Raw genomic sequence first — 21,635 nt, forward strand, 5'->3', positions numbered from 1 at the left:
CCTTCAACTACGAGATCTTGTATCGTCCCGGAAAGCTGAACGAGCCGTCCGATGCCCTATCCCGCGGCACATGTGCCAACGCACAAATTAACCGCCTCCAAACCCTCCACGAGGACCTCTGCCACCCGGGGGTCACTCGGTTTTACCACTTTATCAAGTCCCGCAATCTCCCATACTCCTTAGAGGAGGCCCGTACAGTCACAAGGAACTGCCACATCTGCGCAGAGTGCAAACCGCATTTTTTCAGGCCGGATGGTGCGCACCTGATTAAGGCTTCCCGCCCCTTTGAACGCCTTATCTGGATTCCAAAGGACCCCTCCCCTCCACCGACCGCAACATACACTTCCTTAATGTGGTGGACGAGTACTCCCGCTTCCCATTCGCCATCCCCTGTTCTGACATGACCGCGGTCACAGTCATTAAAGCCCTGAACACCATATTCACACTGTTCGGTTGCCCCGCATACGTCCACAGCGACAGGGGGTCCTCCTTCATGAGTGACGAGCTGCGCCAGTTCCTGCTCAGCAACGGGATAGCCTCGAGCAGGACGACCAGCTACAACCCCCGGGGGAACGGGCAAGTAGAGAGGGAGAACGGCACGGTCTGGAAGACCGTCCTACTGGCCCTACGGTCCAGGGACCTCCCAGTTTCACGGTGGCAGGAGGTCCTTCCGGACGCCCTCCACTCCATCCGGTCACTTCTCTGTACTAGCACTAACCAAACGCCTCATGAGCGCCTCCTTGTCTTCCCCAGGAAGTCCTCCTCTGGAACGTCGCTGCCGACCTGGCTGGCGGCCCCAGGACCCATCTTGCTCCGAAAGCACGTGCGGGCGCACAAGTCGGACCCGTTGGTCGAAAGGGTTCACCTCCTTCACGCGAACCCGCAGTACGCTTACGTGGAGTACCCCGATGGCCGACAGGACACGGTCTCTCTGCGAGATCTGGCGCCCGCCGGCAACACACACCCCCCCGACACCAATCACCCAACCCCCCCCTTCCTGCCACCGCCGCACCCCGCGACCGCCCCCTTCCCAGGAGGATCAGTCCTCCTCCCAGGCCCGACCAGGAATGAAGCCCAAGCTGAAACCGTAAGGCTCCCGGAGAAGACAACACCGAAACAAGCACCACCACCACCACCGGGACCGAGGCGATCGACACGGATGACCAGACCGCCCGACCGACTCGTGGCGTCGATCTAACAGTACAATGTGGACTTTTAACGAGAACATTTTGTCTTTTCCTGACGATTACTGTAAATAATTTGAAACAAAAAAAAACCTTGTACATACTGTTATAACATGTGAAAGTTTTCCTCCCAGGACCAGCCTTGTAAACCCTTACCACCATGCGAAGCATCACCCCGCCGGGTTCATTTTTAACAAGGGGTGAATGTGGTAGGATGCATTAGGGGTCATGTGGGACTGTGAAGCCATGATGTCATTGGCTGACAGATCCCGGGTCCTGGTTGAACGTTGACCTCTAGCTCCGCCCTGAAGGCGGAGTATAAGTACCTGGAGTCCTCCCCCGCAGGCAGTCTACTACCGAACTGCGGGGGATACAGTCACGCTTAATAAAGCCTCATCGACTTCACTCTATTCGTCTCTCGGAGTCTTTGTGCGCTACACCCCATAACCCCATCTAACCAAAGGGGCAATTTTATCGTGGCCAACCCACCTAACCATCTTTGGACTGTGGGAGGAAACCTGAGCACCGGTAGGAACTCCACGCAGACACGGGGAGAAGGTGCAGACTCCGCACAGTCACCCAAGCCTGGGGTTGAACCCGGGTCCCTGGCGCTGTGAGGCAGCAGTGATAACCACTGTGCCACCGTGCTACCCGAAATATCCTGGTAAATCTCCTCTGCACCCTTTGCAGTGCAATCACATCACTTCTAAAATGCGCAATTTAACGGAAAAGTTTCTAAGGGCAGGATTTGCCGACTGCCCCGCCGCGTGTTTTTCTGCAGGGAGGCGGCCTGCCAGCGGAATCTATCGGCTCTGCCGGGGAGTTCCCCACCACTATTCAATGACACTTAGTCACTTTTGGGCCCTGGGAAGTTTCTCATTGGTTTAGGCCACATTTCAAATTTTTTTTTTGCTTTGGGGAGCTGAACACAGAGTTCGGGCCGCCATTTTGAAAGAGTGCCCCAATCTCTAATGAGCTTGTGGGTCTCCCAAAACCCCCCATCCATGGGCACTGTCACCCTCCAGCACACATGGACACTACCCCACACATCCCCAAGTCAGGACAGCCCTCTCTGTGGACCCTGGGGGCCCTCCCTCTTCAGGCCCCTCCACACCCCCTTAGAGGACCTCCTTTCCACCACCCCCACCCGTCACCCCCTAACCTCCCAGAGACTCCTTCTTACCTGCCCTGCATATTCTCCAGCCTCCTTTCATGGAGGCAGTGCCACCCTGGTGCCTGGGCACATTGCATTGCCACCCTGGTGCTCTGACAGTGCTCCTGCCAGCTTGGCAGTGCCAATGTTCCCACTTTCTAGGGGGAGGGCAAGGGGGTCACTCTGCCCCTATCCCTGACCATCCAGGGGCCTCCGAAGGCCTGGGAGACCCCCAGATGCCATTCCACCTGGTCCATGTTTGTGTGGATCAATACAGTTGGCGCCCGGCTGAGAGCTCAATGGTCACCCGGATAAGTAGGCCTTAAGTAGGTTTTAAGGCCTACTTATGCGAGCGCGGTTTCATCCTGCCCATTGACGCCCGGTTCCTGATCCCAACGCCTCATGGGACTTGGGTAGATTTTGCGAGGCGTCGTGGCTGTCGGGAAGACCGTGGGAGGCTTCACCCGGGATCTACTGGCAATGTTGAGCTCCCATTGGGGCATGACGTGGTCAGCAGATTGCGCCCACAATGTGGATTCCAGAACTGCACACGATAGTCTCGCTGTGGCCTAACTAATGTTTAGTACAGTTCCAGCATAACCTCCCTGCTCTTAAACCCCATGCCTCGGCTAATAAAGACAAGTATACCATATGCTTTCTCAACCACTCTGTCCACCTGCTCTGCTACTTTAAGGGACCAGTGTACATGCACACCAAGATCCCTCTGATCCTCGGTGCTTCCTAGCGTTCTGCTGTTTATCATGTATTCCCTTGTCTTGTTTGTCCTGCCCAAGTGCATCATCTCACACCTATCCAGATTGAATTTTATTTGCCACTGATCAGCCCAACTGACCAGCCCGTCTAAATCCTCCTGTGATCGAAGGCTATCCTCCTCGCTATTTACCACCCCACCAATTTTCGCATCATCCTCAAACGTACAGATAAACCCTCCAACATTCATGTCTAAATCATTCATATAGACCACAAGCAGCAAGGACCCCAACACTGATCCCTGCGGGACCCCACTGGACACAGGTTTCCAGTCAGAAAAACACCCCTCGACCATCATTCTCTGCTTCCTGCCACTCAGCCAATTTTGGGTTCAATTTGTGAATTTCCTTGGATCACATGGGCTCTTACCTTCGATATTAGTCTCTCGTGTGGGACCTTATCAAAAGCCTTGCTGAAGTCCAAGTAGACTACGTCAAATTAATTTTCGTCATCTGCACACTGGGTCACCTCTTCATAAAATTCATCAAGTTGGTCAGACATGACCTCCCCTTAACAAAACCATGCTGGCTGTTCTTGATTAATCCCGGCCTCTCCAAATGCAGATTGATTCTGTCCCTCAGAATTGCTTTGAATAGTTTCCCCACCACTGAGGTAGACTGGCTGTAGTTTCCTGGTTTATCCCTTCCTCCATTCATGAACAATGGTACCACGTTGGCTATCCTCCAGCACCTCTCCTGTGGCCGGAGAGCAATCAAAAATTATTGCCTGCGCCGCTGTTATTTCCTCTCTTGCCTCACTCAACAGCCTGGGATATATTGGATTGGATTGGATTTGTTTATTGTCACGCGTACCGAGGTACAGTGAAAAGTATTTTTCTGCGAGCAGCTCAACAGATCATTAAGTACATGGGAAGAAAAGGGAATAAATGAAAATACATAATAGGGCAACACAACATATACAATGTAACTACATAAGCACTGGCATCGGATGAAGCATACAGGGTGTAGTGTTAATGAGGTCAGTCCATAAGAGGGTCATTTAGGAGTCTGATGACAGCGGGGAAGAAGCTGATTTTGAGTCTGTTTGTGCGTGTTCTCAGACTTCTGTATCTCCTGCCCGATGGAAGAAGTTGGAAGAGTGAGTAAGCCGGGTGGGAGGGGTCTTTGATTATGCTGCCCGCTTTCCCCAGGCAGCGGGAGGTGTAGATGGAGTCAATGGATGGGAGGCAGATTCGTGTGATGGACTGGGCGGTATTCACGACTCTTTGAAGTTTCTTGCGGTCCTGGGCCGAGCAGTTGCCATACCAGGCTGTGATGCAGCCTGATAGGATGCTTTCTATGGTGCATCTGTAAAAGTTGGTAAGGGTTAATGTGGACATGCTGAATTTCCTCAGTTTCCTGAGGAAGTATAGGCGCTGTTGTGCTTTCTTGGTGGTAGCGTCGACGTGGGTGGACCAGGACAGATTTTTGGAGATGTGCGCTCCTAGGAATTTGAAACTGCTAACCATCTCCACCTCGGCCCTGTTGATGCTGACAGGGGTGTGTACAGTACTTTGCTTCCTGAAGTCAATGACCAGCTCTTTAGTTTTGCTGGCATTGAGGGAGAGATTGTGGTCGCTACACCACTCCACTAGGTTCTCTATCTCCCGCCTGTATTCTGACTCGTCGTTATTCGAGATCCGGCCCACTATGGTCGTATCGTCAGCAAACTTGGAGATGGAGTTGGGACCAAATTTTGCAAAGCACTCGTGTGTGTATAGGGAGTCGAGTAGGGAGCTAAGTACGCAGCCTTGCGGGGCCCCGGTGTTGAGGACTATTGTGGATGAGGTGTTGTTCATTCTTACTGATTGTGGTCTGTTGGTCAGAAAATCGAGGATCCAGTTGCAGCGTGGGGAGCGAAGTCCTAGGTTTTGGAGCTTTGGTATGAGCTTGGCTGGGATTATGGTGTTGAAGGCGGAGCTGTAATCAATATATTTCATTTGGCCCTGGAGATGTCCTCCACAGGCAAACGGAACACTTCCAGGGATTTCTTTCAATTAAATACAAGCAAGGGAGATATTGGATTCCTGGTTGCCTTCTCAATGGCAATGCCTTAGCCAATCAAGTTGACCTTCAAAAAATCAGCACCTTTTTCCCATGCAATATAAATTGCTGTTCCCTTGGAAATTTTCCATTCTTGTATCTTGAAAAGTTATACAGGTGTTATGGGCCAGGGTTTAGAGAACCCCAAAGTGTATCGTGGAGTTCCCCTGACCCACAACTTTTAATAGATTGTGGTATGGGGAGCACACGACCCACTCTACAGGTGTGGTACAGCAGAAATGGAAAAGTATTTTTTAAAAGCAAACCAATGTTTATTTTATGAACTCAAGTTGACCTTTTTAAAACATACAGTGAACATCTTAGCAACCATCAATTCAAATACAACCCCCAAAGAATACAACACTAAGTAATCCTTAATAACTTCCCAAACAACATCCAGAAGACAGAAGAAACACCTTTCAACATTAGGTTTACATTCACTACTGAGAACATTTATAATTCTGAATTCACCAAATGACCAAGAGATAGTCTTTTGCTGGCAGAGAGAGCAGCAGTACACCTGCTTGGTCTGGCTTCAGCTCCAACACTGAAAATGAAACCAAAACACACCCTGCAGCAAACAGCCTAAAACAAAAGTAAATAGCTGACAGACAGCCAAGCTCCACCCACTCTCTGACATCTCTGTAGTAGTAAACACCCATTTCTTAAAGGTACTCTCACTACAGATATTTATATATACCGATTTATAAACACCCATTTCTTAAAGGTACTCTCACATGGACACAGGACACCTCTTTCTTCAGCAACTCTAATAAATGCATTGTTTGATCGTTTATCTCATTGCTGTTTATGGGCGCTTGCTGTGCGTAAATTGGTTCCTACATGGCAACAGTGATTCCACTTCAAAAAACAATTCACTCGATGTAAAATGTGTTGGGTTAAGATAAGCTGCTACATTCTTTCTGCATATGGGCTCTTATCTCATTGGTCTGTGTGATGTGGAACTTGGGACATTTGGACTGACATTCAGCTCTTCCAGGGATACGGACCCCAGTCCGACCACTGTGTGATAAATAGCCTCAATCATTCCATTTCATTAGGCTTATCATGCAACTTGGAGCTGCACCGATGATTGAGTACACACCAGCAACCATTTTGCCACTGCTCAGTCCTGTGCACTACTAAATGCAAAGTTCACAGAGTTGGATTTCTACATCATTCCTGGCAATCCCACACCATAATATGGGCAGCAGAATGGTGCTACTCCTGGAGAAATGCCCTCTCCAGAGGTCAATCATCCACTAAAGAACTGGGCACAAAGTCAGGAACAATCCCATGGAAGGTCTACATTCCAGCAGTTCTATCGTGACTTTCGTAACGTGAATTTCTGACACATGGCAAGCTCCACCTCCTCAACGGAGTCACGGAAAGATTGGCTCACTTGAGAACAAACAGGAACAGGCTCTTTCTCTATTTAAATGTGAGGATTAACCCATTTGTTTAAACGAAGATAAAGCAAGGCTCATTTGCCCTCTCAGGTGGATGTGAAAGATTCCACCACACTCTTTTGAAGAACAGGAGTGTTCTTCCCACTGCCCAGACCGATATTAATTCTCCAGTCACCAGTATATGTTATATGGTGAGTATCGCAGTTTGTGGGACATGACTGTGTGCAAATTGGCTCTGCTATGATTCTTGCATTTGAACAGTGACGATGTTTCAAAAAGTACTTAATTAGCTGGAAAATGCATCCGAAGGACATGAATGGCACTGTAAAATTGCAGCTACTTTCTTCCATACGCACCGCGATTACGTACACACGATAACAAGGGAAATCCTTTGGTTCAAAAGGAGATTTTGGTGTCGAATTGAAACCTTTCAGCTTTGGAAAGAAATTCCTGGAAATGATCCAGACAAATTGTTGAACATCCCAAAGGGTTTAAATCCCAAAGGAATTAAACTAAAAACGAGATGTCGTAGCCAAAGTGAAGACGGACAGAATTGTTTCCCTAAAAGACTGGCAGAATTTTGGTATGTGTTGGCAGGGAAGGACATTGAGGCAGACGGTATTAAACAAACAATTCCAAATATTTCTGGAAAGCAATGGGAGTGAAGGGTGTCATGACCAAGAGGGCGTGGTCTATGACGGAGGTGTTGGCTAGTTTGGAACTTCTTCCTGTTTTTCTGAAACATTTCTGTTCCTGTCCACTGGGTGTTCTCCGTGATTTCAAAGTACATCTGTCTTCCTCATTGTCGGGATTTTATTTGTCTCAGTGGTTTAGATCCTCTCTCCAGGATGCCTATTGCGAACATTGGGCTGGGCACGGGCTTCTGGCTTCACTCTAATTTCATTTCTAAAGACAAGAGAGAAGAGGCCCAGCATGTTCAGCCTTTTGAGATAGTTAAAACCTGTCAGCTCTGGTATAAGTTTAGTAAATTTCATTTACATCCTCATCAATGCCACCATATCCATTTTGTAACTTTGAGACAGGAACCATGAACCGTACCCTCATTGCAGTCAAACCAAGGGTCTGAGTGGAGAGTTATCTGATGACCTAGTCAACATCCGACTCTTTAACACCATCAGAAAAAAAACCCAGATCGTCTATTTTTGAATGTTTTGAGTGGATCTGGCCGTCCATTGACCGGTTCCTGAAGGCCAGATTGCTGTAGCAGAATTTCCATGTTTGACTACATAAAGCAGTCACTGGGCTCCAAAAACAATTCACGCATGAAACACATGCAGGCATGCAAAAGAGCACAATAAGGCGCCAACGAGATTAGTGCATTTTCTGATTCCTCCATTTCGGAGGCTGTGGGCAACTCATTCATTATCTTGCACCCACAAACTTCAAAATGAGTCACAGGGTTGTAAAATGAATGGGGTACATATTTGGCAGGCAATCAAACCCCTCGGTTTCCCCATAAAACAGGTTAGGCGGACCCCACACTTCCAGCAGAGGCGGGGGCACAATCTAGTGCAAAAGTCCAGACTGAAACTTATATACGGAGGGAGTGTTGCACTGTGAGAGATGCTGTCGTTCTGCTGAGATATTAAGATAAGATGCCATCTTCCCTCTCGAAATGAAATGGAAATGAAATGAAATGAAAATCACTTATTGTCACAAGTAGGCTTCAAATGAAGTTACTGTGAAAAGCCCCTCGTCGCCACATTCCGGCGCCTGTTCGGGGAGGCTGTTACGGGAAGTGGTTTGAAAAGGTAAATGCTTCTACTTACAAGGAGCCCAGAACAAGGGGACAAAAAAGCATGAGATCGTCATAAATAAATCCACTAGGGAATTCCGTGGTGACTCGTTTACCCAAACAATGATTACATGTGGGTCTTGCTGCCATGTTGATATGACAAATAGCAAAGATACATTTGAGGCGAAACTGGATAAATACATGTTTTGGTCAGTGGTAAGGAATAGAGGGTGTGACAGCAAGTCAGGCAGGTGAAGGGATCAAGAATCATAGAAGCCCTACACTGTAGAAGGAGGCCTTCGAGTCTGCACCGATCCTCTGAAAGAGCACCCTGCCTAGACCCACTCCCCCTACCTATCCCTGGTACCCCACCTAATCTTTGGACACTGAATGGCAATTTGGCATGGGCAATCCACCTAACCTGCACATCTTTGGACTTTGGGAGGAAACCGGAGCACCCGGAGGAAACCCACGCAGACACGGGGAGAACGTGCAAACTCCACACAGACAGTGACCCAAGGCCAGAATTGAACCCGGGTTCCGGCCGCTGTGAGGCAGCAGTGCTAGCCACCGTGCCGCCCGTGGAGCGGTGGATGGTAGATGGAGCTTCAGGCCTTGCAACTTCCAGCAGGTTTGAGTTTTGTTTAATCTGCATGGCTGAGAGTAGGAACTGCAGGGTGGATAAGCAAACCGACCCTGACAGCACTCTGCAGAAAGAGATTCAAGCAGCGGGGGCTAGCAGGAACGTAGTCGTAGTAAGGGACGGTACAATGAGGGTGATCCACAATCAATTGCACAGAGACGAGAGTTGAATACAACTGAGGCTTTATTACTCTAAGATGTGTGGCCTCCTACAGGGGCTGGTTTAACACACTGGGATAAATTGTTGGCTTTTAAAGCAGACCAAGGCAGGCCAGCAGCACGGTTCGATTCCCGTACCAGCCTCCCCGCACAGGCGCCGGAATATGGCGACTAGGGGCTTTTCACGGTAACTTCATTGAAGCCTACTTGTGACAATAAGCGATTTTCATTTCATTTTATTTTCATTTCAGCTGGCAAAATGGCTGCTGTATAGGGAGCACACATATTTATACTCCGCCTACTGGGTGGAGCCAGCAGGCAGAGACTACCCCCGTACCTGTAGTACACGGCCTTACCACACATCTCCTAATATCTCCAACAGTGGTGATTACCACATTCACCCCCTGTTAAAATTGAGTCCGGTCGGGGTGGTGGAGAACTATATACAGAGCAAGTTTAATGTACAGAAGCGTAAAAAAAATATTTATTTCTGAAGTCCAGTCCAAGGTGGTTTGATAGTCCCGAACCAATTATAGATTTAGCCGGTCCGGGGCCTTGATGTGGCGTTGGGAGCGACGCAGTGGTGGCGGCGTTTCCGGTGTTGGTCTGGTTCGGTGACTCCGGGAGCGTGCCAAAATCCTCTTCATCCTCGGGCGTGGGCAGGGGGAGGACGGATGGTCCTGGGGGGGTTGCTGCTGGGTGCGCCGGGGGAGGGGGGGTGGAGTCGGGTCAGAGGGGTGTGTGTGCGTGGAACCTGCTGGTGCCAGGTCCCTGAGGGAGACAGCATCCTGGCGGCCGTCGGGGTACGCTACGGAAGCATACTGAGGGTTAGCGTGGAGTAACTTCACCCTTTCAACCAATGGGTCCGCCTTGTGGAGTCGGACGTGCCTACGGATGAGTACGGGGCCTGGAGCTGCGAGCCAGGTCGGGAGCGACACCCCGGATGTGGACTTCCTGGGGAAGGCAAAGAGACGTTCATGCGGTGTGTCATTTGTGGTGGTCCATAGTAGCGACCGAAAGGAGTGCAGTGCATCGGGAAGGACCTCCGGCCAGCAGGAGGCCGGGAGATTTCTGGACCCTAGGGCCAGTTGGACGGCCCTCCAGACCGTCCCATTCTCCCTCTCCACCTGCCCGTTTCCCCGGGGATTATAGCTGGTCGTCCTGCTGGAGGCGATACCCCTGCTGAGCAGGAACTGACGCACCTCTTCACTCATGAATGAGGATCCCCTGTCACTATGAATGTAGGCGGGGAAGCCGAACAGCGCGAAAATTGTGTTGAGGGCTTTGATGACAGAGGCAGACGTCTTATCGGGGCGTGGGATGGCGAAGGGGAATCTGGAGTATTCATCGACCACACTGAGGAAATACGTGTTACGGTCGGTGGAGATGAGGGGCCCTTTGAAATCCACGCTGAGGCGTTCAAAGGGGCGGGAGGCCTTCACCAGGCGTGCGCGGTCCGGCTGGTAGGAGTGCGGTTTGCGCTTTGCACAGACCTAGCAGTCCCTGGTGATTGCCCTGACTTCCTCAGCGGAGTAGGGCAGATTGCGGGCCTTTATGAAATGGTACAACCGTGTGACTCCCGGGTGACAAAGGTGCAGGGTCCGGAGTCAGGCCACCTGTGCGCTGGCACATATAACTCAGGATCGGGCATCTGGGGGCTCGTTGAGCTTGCCGGGGCAATACAAAATCTTGTAGTTGTAGGTGGAGAGCTCGATCCTCCACCTCAAGATTTTATCATTTTTGATCTTACCCCGCTGTGTGTTATTGAACATGAAGGCGACCGACCGTTGGTCAGTGAGGAGAGTGAATCTCCTGCCGGCCAGGTAATGCCTCCAATGCCGCACAGCTTCAACGATGGCTTGGGCCTCTTTTTCAACGGAGGAGTGCCGAATTTCAGAGGCATGAAGGGTGCGGGAAAAGAATGCCACGGGTCTGCCTGCCTGGTTGAGCGTGGCGGCTAGGGCGACATCTGATGCGTCGCTTTCCACTTGAAAGGGCAGCGTCTCGTCTACTGCGTGCATCGAGGCCTTGGCGATATCGGCTCTAATACGGTTGAAGACATGTTGAGCCTTGGCCATCAGGGGGAAAAGAGTGGACTGGACAGTGGGCAGCCTTGTCCGCGTAGTTTGGGACCCACTGGCGTAGTGTGAAAAGAACCCCAGGCAGCGTTTGAGGGCCTTGGGGCAGTGGGGAAGGGGGAGCTCCATGAGGGGGTGAATGCGGTCGGGATCGGGCCCCACAAATCCGTTCTGGACCACATAGCCGAGGATGGCTAAGCGGTTTGTGCTGAACACGCACTTCTCCTTGTTATAGGTGAGGTTTAGGAGAGCGGCGGTGTGGAGAAATTTGGCACAGTTGGCATCGTGGTCCTGCTGATCATGGCCGCAGATGGCGACATTGTCTAGGTACGGGAAGGTGGCCCGCAAACCGTACCGGTCGACCATTCGGTCCATCTCCCTTTGGAAACCGAGACCCTGTTGGTGACGCCGAAGGGAACCCTGAGAAAATGGTAGAGGCGGCCATCTGCCTCGAAGGCAGTGTGTGGGCGGTCCGCCTTACGGATGGGGAGCTGGTGGTCGGCGGATTTGAGGTCTACAGTTGAGAAGAACCAGTACTGTGCAATCTGATTGACCATATCAGATATGCGTGGGAGGGGTACGCGTCGAGCTGCGTTACCTATTGATGGTCTGGCTGTAGTCCACGACCATTCTGTGTTTCTCCCCAGTTTTCACCACTACCACTTGGGCTCTCCAGGGGCTGTTGCTGGCCTCGGTGATGCCTTCCCAAAGCAGCCGCTGGGCCTCGGACCTGATGAAGGTCCTGTCCTGGGTGCTGCACCGTCTGCTCCTGGTGGCGACGGGTTTGCAATCCGGGGTTAGGTTTGCGAATAGGGAAGGTGAGTCGACATTTAGGGCTGCGAGGCCGCACACAGTAAGGGGTGGTAGGGGCCCGCCGAATTTCAAGGTGAGGCTCTGGAGGTTACACTGGAAGTCCAGGCCGTGTGGTAGGGCAGCGCAGAGGTTGGGGAGGACGTAGAGGCGGAAGCCGCTGAATTCTACGCCTTGGACCGTCAGTTTAACTATACAGGACCCCCGGATCGCCACGGAGTGGGATCCGTAGGCCAGGGAGATTCTTTGATTGGCGGGGTGTACCGCAAGGGGGCAGCGCCTTACCATATCTGGATGGATGAAGCTTTCTGTGCTCCCGGAGTCCAGCAGGCAAGAGGTCTCGTGCCCATCGATCTTCACGCTTTACGAGGCAATGGCTGGATTGTGCGGGCGAGACTGGTCGATCGTGACCGAGGCGAGTCGTGGCTGGTCGTCGCTGCTGGCAAAATGGCTGCTGTTTAGGGAGCACACATATTTATACTCCGCCTACTGGGCGGGGCCAGCAGGCAGGGAGTACCCCGTACCTGTAGTACAAGGCCTTACCACACATCTCCTAATATATACAACAGTGGTGATTACCACAGAGGGGTACAAACACAGTTCTCTGCAGCCGGGAGGGAGCCCAGGTGGTTCTGTTGCCTGCATGGTGCCAGGGTTCAGGCTGTCTGCTCTGGGCTGGAGAGGAATTTGCAGTGGCTGGGGGAGCTCCTACTCCACGAAGAAACTTCCAGGGAGGCAGTTGTGAGAGTGCGTGAGCAGCTCAGGGCTAATTTAAAAAGCAGAACCTCACATTTGATAATCTCCAGAGTATTACCTGAGCCACGAGAAAATTGGCGCAGAGTAAATCAGATTAGAGAGTTAAATGCGTGTCTCAAAGTTTGGTGTGGGAGAAATGGGTTTCGATTTCTGGGGCACTGGCCGCAGTAGAGGGGCAAGGGGCGAGCTGTGCCGCTGATACGGTCTTCACCCCAGCATTGCTGGAGCTAGTTTTCCAGCAAGCCATTTAACTCGGACTTTAAAATAAATAGTGAGACTGAGAGAGAGAGCAGGGTAGCAATAATGTGACAGGAATGGACAGAGTGTGCACAGTAGCTAAGGCACGCTGACTGAATTCACGCAACATTTGCAACAATGTAGATCAATTGACGGCACCAATAGAAGAAAATAGAAGAAAATAAGTATGATCTCATTGCCATCACCCAGACGTGGCTGCACGGTGACTAAGGCTGGGAACTCGAAGTTCAAAGTATTCGGCATTTCGGAAGGACAGGCAAAGAGGAAAAGGAGTTGGTGTTGCACTGTTAATAAAGGATGAGACCAGCAGTTTTAGTGAGACAGGATCCTGGGCCAGAAGATCAAGAAGTAGAATCAGTTTGGGTGGAACTAAGAAACAGCAAAGGGGGCGGCAAACTTTGCTCGGAGTTGTTTATAGGTCAACAAATAGTCGTGGTAACGTAGGTCACAGTTTCAATCAGGAAATTAGAGGTAGCAAGGTGGCAGTAATCATCAGCAACGTCAATCTACAGGTAGACTGGTTGAATCTAATTTGCAACAATGCTGAGGAGGACTCATTCCTTCAATGTAAATATGACAGTTTTCCTGGAAGAGTAGTGAGGGATCAAATGGAGAACGGGCTATTTTAGATCTAATATTGTGCAATGCGAAAAGGCGAATGAATAATCTTGTTGTGAAAGAGTCTTTAAGGAAGATGTCATAATATCCACTCATGTATGTAATGAGATGCAGACAGGCAGTGATTGACACACAGGATAACCAATGAACACACACGACACATAACAACCAATCACCAGACAGGACACCACCACTATAAAGCACACAGGGCATTAAGACTCTCTCTCTCTTTGCAGGACACAGCTACTGAGATAGTTAGAGTGCACAAGCCAGTGAGCACTATCACCATGAGGTAGAGAGTTAGTCTGGTCAAGCCAGTAGGAGGTTATCGGTTAGATTGATAGAGTGTCAACTCACAGCAGACTATGTACAGCAATCAGCAAGTTCAATAAAACAGCGTTGGACCATCTCCTGTGTCAGAAGCCTGTTTCTAGTTTCACTGCATCCAGTTGCAGTCAACGTTGAACCAACTTACTTAACCCATCAGAAGAGTGACTGTTAAACGATGGAATTATACACAGGCTGCAATATGGAGGCCCCATTAGCCGTGGGTACAAGTCCTGTAATGGCTGCTGAATATCGCGAGCCCCCAAAAATGAGATTTGCGCCGATGAGATCTCAATTGAGATCTTCCTCACCCGCACGCCCCCGCACCCGGGCACAAACCTGAATCCATATATTATGATTCTTTAACATATAATTAAAGGGCTTGATGCAATAGGGTCTGACCACGATGAAGCCTGGTCCCACCCGGTGGGGTTGCAATACACCAGCGTGAATCACTACTGGTTTCCAAAATCAAAAAACAGCCTAAATAACTAGGCCAGCGATGCGAAGCTGCCCTAGGACCCAAGGGTTGAGGGACATGGCTGGGTATTACCCCCTGCCAGCCTGGGGAACTCTAGTAGTGATTTGTCCCACTGCTGGTGGGGAGAAGGCATCGTGGTCGGACGCTACGGCATCAAGCCCTTTCATTATATGTTACTATGTTATAGTACGAAGTCTTACAACACCAGGTTAAAGTCCAACAGGTTTGTTTCGATGTCACTAGCTTTCGGAGCGCTGCTTCTTCCTCAGGTGGGCACCTGAGGAAGGAGCAGCGCTCCGAAAGCTAGTGACATCGAAACAAACCTGTTGGACTTTAACCTGGTGTTGTAAGACTTCGTACTGTGCTCACCCCAGTCCAACGCCGGCATCTCCACATCATGACTATGTTATAGAATCGGGTAACTGCTGGGGAATACTGCCAGGGGCACTGCAAAGGGACACATGCAGGGGGGTTTGCATGGGGGAGTTATCCATTTCTAGGGGTACCCCATCTACATGTGCAGGTTGGGGATTGTTCCCTTTTTCCATTAGGGTGTCCTGATGTCTGTGGGGAGGGGGTCCCAACGTCCATGATGGGAGGACCGTAAATTGAACTTTGAGATTGGGAAAGGACGCCCCAATCTCAGATTCCTGGCTTTGCTGGCGTATTGAAGCCCCGCCCCTCCAGCTGGCTGTGTGGTCCTCGTCAGCGCTCTGAGATTGAACAGAGTGCTGTTTACTCAGTTGTGAAAAGTCAGCCGGGAATCTGGCTAGCTTCACGCACCTTTTCTCACCTGATCCATCACTCAGTACAACTTTGGGAAAGTTCCACCCTGACGGGGCCCTGGCATGATGGACCCCGAGGTGGGTCAAGGGGGTCAGTGCATAACTGAGGTGCCCACCCAAAGTCCATCAGAAGGCCCCCCTCTGCCCACAATGCAAATCCTGCCATCCTCACCATGGGAATAATAGGTTATCCATTCCGCTCCCCCCAGCCCACTGCACACAAGCATGAAGTTTATCTGACTCCCCCCCCCATGAACCCTCCAGCCCCCACAGCACAGATCCCTGCTAGAGCCCCCCAACAGAACCCCCGACAGAGACCCAGAGGGAATGGTGGCCCATCATTCCCATTATGGGCGGAGGAAGTCCCTACTTGTCAGCAGGAGGGGGGCAGGATTTCCATTATAGGGTGGAGGGGGCCCTCCGCCAGACTCGGTAGCGGTCCGGCTGATCAAAATTGTGGCCCAATATCGGGATTCTGACAGAATCCGGCAGCACGGTGGCACGGTGGTTAGCACTGTTGCTTCACAGCTCCAGGGTCCCAGGTTCAATTCCCGGTTTGGGTCACTCTCTGTGCGGAGTCTGCACATTCTCTCTGCATCTGCGTGGGTTTCCTCCGGGTGCTCCGGTTTCCTCCCACAGTCCAAAGATGTTCAGGATAGGTTAAAAAATCCCACTGGATCTGATGATTTACACCCCAGAGTATCAAAATAGGTGGCTATATTGGGAGTGGATGCATTGGTGATCATCTTCCATAATACTATAAATTCTGGAATGGTGCCTGCAGATTGAAAGGTAGCAAATGTCACCCCACTATTCGAGAAAGGAGGAGAGAAAACACAGGGAACAACAGGCCTGTTAGCCTGGTATCAGTCATAGGGAAAATGCTACAATCCATTCTGAAGGATAATCAGACAATTTAGAAAATAATGATAGGATTGGGCAGAATCGACATGGATTTATGAAAGGGAATTTGACAAACCTGTTGGAGATTTTTTGAAGATGTTAGTAGCAGGACAGATAAGGGAGAGCCGGTGGATGTGGTGTACTGGGGCTTTTAGAAGGCTTCGGATAAGGTCCCACACAAGAGGTTAGTTAAGCAAAATTAGAGCATGTGGGATTGGGGGTAATATACTGACATAGATAAAGGATTGCATAATGGACAGAAAAAAAGTCGGGATAAACTGGTCATTCTCAGGTCGGTAGATGTGGGCCCCAGCTGTTCACAATCTGGATAAATGATTTGGCTGTTGGGATATTTCCAAGTTTGCTGATGACACTTGGTGGTAATATGGGATGTAAAGAGGTGTGAATGGCATTGCAACAGGCTAAATATGTAAGCAAGAACATGGCAGATGGAATATAACGTGGACACATAAAGTTATCCACTTTGGTAGGAAAACAGGAATGTAAAGACTTTCTGAAATGAAGAGAGGGAAGTGTTGCTGTGAACTGGATGTTCGTAGATTCATAGATTCTACAGTGGAGAAGGAGGCCATTCGACCCATCGCGTCTGCACCAACCGTTGGAAAGAGCATCCTACATAAGCCCACGCCACCACCCTATCCCTGTAACCCAGTAACCCCACCTAATCTTTTGGTCACTAAGAGGCAATTTAGCACGGCCAATCCGCCTTCCACCTTCCCGTATCAGCCTCCCCGAACAGGCGCCGGAATGTGGCGACTAGGGGCTTTTCACAGTAACTTCATTTGAAGCCTACTTGTGACAATAAGCGATTTTCATTTCATTTCGTTTCACCTAACCTGCACATCTTTGGACTGTGGGTGGAAACCGGAGCACCCGGAGGAAACCCACGCAGACACAGGGAGAAAGTGCAAACTCCACAAAGACAGTCACCCGAGGCCGGAATTGAACCCGGGTCCCTGGGGCTGTGATGCAGCAATGCTAATCACTGTGCCACCGTGCCGCCCCGTAGTTATGGCTTTGATGTCAGCATTTTCCCTCGCTTGATGGAAAGGCTTTTGTACAAGCAGGGACAATAGTCACATTTAAGGGGCATCTTGACAAATACATGAATAGGATGGGAATAGAGGGATACGGACCCAGGAAGTGTAGAAGATTGTAGTTTAGTCCGGGCAGCATGGTCGGCACGGGCTTGGAGGGCCGAAGGGCCTGTTCCTGTGCTGTACTTTTCTTTGTTCTTTGTTCTTTGAAATTTGAACAGGATCACTGAATTTTGAAAGCATTCATATTTTCTTCCAATTAAAGGGAAATTTAACGTGGCCAATTCACCTAACCTGCACATCATTTGGGTTTGTGGGGGTGAGACCCACGTGCAGACGGGGAGAATGTGCAAACTCTGGACAGTGACCTGGGCCCCGGATCGAACATGGGTCCTCGGCGGGTGAGGCAGCAGTGCTAGCCACTGTGCCACCGTGCCACCCGTTTGTCCATCAGTGACTGAAAGCTAACATGCAAGTTCAACAAGCAATTAGGAAGGCAAATGGTTTCTTAGATTTTATTGAGATTGGATTAGGGCAGTAAGGGGGTCTCCCTGCATTTGGAGAGATCCGTGGTGAGACCACACTTGGGGTATTGTGTGCAGCTTTGGTCTTCTCACCTCAGGAAGGCTATGTAGGCATGGAGGGAGTGCAATGAAGGTCTACCAGACTAATCTGTCATGTGAGAGTACCTTTAAGAAATGAGTGTTTAAGAAATGTACCTTTAAGAAATGGGTGTTCATCAGTGATGTCAGAGTGTGGGTGGAGCTGGGCAGTCTGCCAGCTTTTTTACTTTCGTTTAGGCTGTTTGCTGCAGTGTGTGTTTTAGTTTCATTTTCAGAGCTGGATAGCTGCAGTCACAGCCAGAAGGTGTATGAGTCACTCTCTCTCTTTAATCTAAAAATTGTATATCGATCCTTTCGTGATTTAAAACTAATAACTGCTCTCAGTAGTGACTTTAACCTGATGCGCTTCTGTTAAAAGTTTTTTTTTAAAGTCTTATGGATGTTAAAAGGACAGCTGAAGGATTACTTAGTGTTGTATTCTTTGGGGGTTGTAATTGAATTGATGGTTGTTAAGATGTTCACTGTATGTTTTAAAAAGGTTAACTTGAGTTCATAGAATAAACACTGTTTTGCTTTACAAAATACTTTTCTATTTCTGCTGTACCACACCTGTAGAGTGGGCGGTGTTCTCCCCATCCCACAATCTATCAAAAGTTGTGGGTCAGGTGAACTCCATGATACACTTTGGGGTTCTCTAAACCCTGGCCCATAACAAATCCCAAAAGCATGGTGGACTCCAACTCTTGAACAGGAAAATAGATCACTGGGCTCTGAAGAGACAGCAGGAAGTGTCAGAATGGGCCAAATGGCCTCCTAAGGAGCTGCATGAGTAGTAAACAGAATTCTAGTGGATCCTCAAGTGAGATCTCCGAAATGTAAATTTCTCTATGTCGACTATGCATCAAGAATCTATTGAGGTATTCTATTGTGCTATATAGAAAGCCACTGCGTTTGACTTTTAGATCCTGTGTTTCATGTCCTTGTCCGATTCATTTTTCACCATTTATATTCCAGTGTGGCTGTCCAGTCTGTTGGATCTCTGCTCTCTCTCGCTCAGCTCCACCACTAACAGTAACAAAAACTGCAATGGCAACAAGTGCAACGTGAACGCTACCTGCACAGTGATAGGCGGGAAACGCGGATGTTACTGCAATGCAGGCTTCACAGGCAACGGAGTGCATCACTGCGAAGGTAGGCAAACGCTTGCTGAGGAAATGCAATTTTGCACAGATTTAGGCCTTTGTCACCTCCAGCCAAAAACACGTAAGTGATCTCCTTGCTGGTTGAGCTGTGCAAACTCCAAATTGCCCCCAAAATGCGGCGGCTTGCAAATTGCCCCAGACTCAAACCATCGTCGTGAAGTGATAATGGCTCTCTCTCGCTTTCAATGCCTTCATTTAATATTCTCATTGTTGACATCAATCCCTCCAGGCCCTCTCTCAACCCCAGCTCTGCAATCTCCTCCAAATGTACACCCTGCCCACCCTCTCTCTGACCTCCTTTGGCACCTTCCTTTCTTGTAAACTGTTCTAATCTTTTCCCCACGCACTTTAAACCTATGTTCCCTTCTACCCTCGGAAAGAGCATCTGACTATCCACTCTGTCCATGCCACTCATAGTCTTATAGACCTCTATCAGATCGCCCCTCAACCTCCATCGTTCCAGTGAGAACAGACCGAGTTTATCTAACCTCTCCTCATAGCTAATGCCCTCCATACCAGGCAACATCCGAGTAAACCGCTTCTGTACCTTTTCCAAAGCATCCACATCCTTCTGGTAGTGTGGCGACCAGAACTGTAGACAATATTCCAAATGAGGCCTAACTAAGGTCCTGTACAGCTGCAGCATGACTTGGCAATTTTTATATTCAATACCCCAACCGATGAAGGCCAGCATGCCGTCTGTCTTCTTGACCACCTTATCCACATGCGCTGCCACTTTCAGTGATTGGTGGACATGCATACCCAGATCTCTCTGCCTGTCAGTACTCACAAGAGTTCTACCATTTATTGTGTAATTCCTACATGCTTGGACCTTCCAAAGTGCATTACCTCACACTTGTCTGGATTAAACTCCATCTGCCATTTCTACACCCAAGATTCCAACCAGTTTATACCCTGCTGCATCCTCTGACAATCCTCTTCACTATCCGCAACTCCACCAATTTTTGTGTCGTCTGTGAACTTACTAATCAGGCCAGCTACATTTTCTTTCAAATCACTTATATACACCACGAACAACAAAGGCCCCAAAACTGATCCCGCTAGTCATAGCCTTCCATTCAGAAAAGCACCCTTCTACTGCCGCCCTCTGACTTCTGTGCCCAAACCAGTTCTGTATCTAACTTGCCAGCTCTCCTCTGATCCCATATGACTTCACCTTTTGTACCTGTCTACCATGAGGTACCTTGTCAAAGGCTTTACTGAAGTCCATGTACATAACATCTACTGCCTTTCCCTCATCTATCATCTTTGTCACTTCCTCAAAAAACTTGATCAAATTAGTGAGACACGACCTCCCCTTCACAAAACCATGCTGTCCATCACTAATAAGTCCATTTGTTTCCAAATGTGAGTAAATCCTATCTCTAAGAACCTTTTCCAATAGTTTCTCTACCACTGACATAAGGCTCACCGGCCTATAATTTCCTGGATTATCGCTGCTGCCCTTCTTAAACAATGGAACAATATTGGCTACTCTCCAGTCCTCTAGAACTTCACCTGTAGCTAATAAGGATACAAAGGTTACTGTCAAAGCCCCAGCAATTTTCTCCCTTGCCTCCTGCAGTATGCCGGGGTAGATCCCATCAGGCCCTGGGGGCTTATCTACTTTAATGCTTTTTAAGATGCCCAATACGGCCTCTTTATTAATATCAACATGATTCAGAATATCTACACACTCTACCCTTTACCCTCATTCACCAAGTCCTTCTCTTTGGTGAATACTGAGGCAAAGTATTCATTTAGTATCTCTCCCATTTCCTCTGGTCCCATACAAAGATTCCCTCCAATATCCTTGAATGGACCAACCTTTACTCTGGCTACCCGCTTGCTCGTTATATATGTATAAAACGCCGTGGGATTTTCCTTAATCCTGTTTGCCAATGACATTTCAGACCCCTTTTAGCCTTCCTCGCTCCTACCTTAAGTTCCTTCCTACTTGCTTTATATTCTTCAAGGGCTTCATCTGTTCTAAGCCTTTTAGACCTTACGAATGCTTCCTTTTTCTTTTTTGACAAGATTCATAATATCCCTCGTTATCCAGGTTTCCCTACACTTGCCACCCTTATCTTTCGTCCTCACAGGAACATGCCGGTCCTGAATTCTAATCAACTGACATTTGAAAGCCTCCCACATGCCGGATGTTGATTTTCCTTCAAACAGCCTCGCCCAGTCAACACTCTCCAGATCCTGCCTTATGCTGTTGGAATTAGCCTTCCCCCAGTCTAAAACCTTCATCTGAGGACTACTCTTGTCCTTATCCATAAGCAGCTTAAAACTTACAGAATTATAATCACTGTTCTGAAATGATCTCCGACTGAAATTCGATCACCTGGCCGGTCTCATTTCCCAGCACCAGGTCTAATATGGCCCCTTCCCGAGTTGGGCTATTTACATATTGTTTCAAGAAACCCTCCTGGACGCTCCTTACAAATTCTGCTCCATCCACACCTCTAACAGTAAGTGTATCCCAGTCAATATAGGGAAAGTTAAAATCACCCACCACGACAACCCTATTCTAAATGCCTGCATATCCGCTATTCTGTAAGATCTAGAATTATCTGGAATTTACAGCACAGAAAGAGGCCTTTTGGCTTTGGTACTCTAATTTGGTGTGTATGCATCACAGGAGCCCGGAACAATTGGGTGAATGGCTCCCACG

The 21,635-nt window shown here is 49.2% G+C and overlaps 1 protein-coding gene across 1 annotated transcript in view; it reads left to right on the top strand.

The window, feature by feature from the left end:
- Window positions 1-21,635, top strand: part of adgrl4 (adhesion G protein-coupled receptor L4) — a 168,190-nt gene that overhangs the window by 5,171 nt on the left and 141,384 nt on the right. Inside the window, exon 2 of the mRNA XM_072510372.1 lies at window positions 18,768-18,944. Within this exon, the coding sequence (XP_072366473.1) occupies window positions 18,768-18,944 (177 nt within the window). The remainder of the gene's footprint in view (window positions 1-18,767; window positions 18,945-21,635) is intronic.

This window comes from Scyliorhinus torazame, chromosome 7 (assembly GCF_047496885.1).
Source record: "Scyliorhinus torazame isolate Kashiwa2021f chromosome 7, sScyTor2.1, whole genome shotgun sequence".
NCBI classification, from domain to species: domain Eukaryota; kingdom Metazoa; phylum Chordata; class Chondrichthyes; order Carcharhiniformes; family Scyliorhinidae; genus Scyliorhinus; species Scyliorhinus torazame.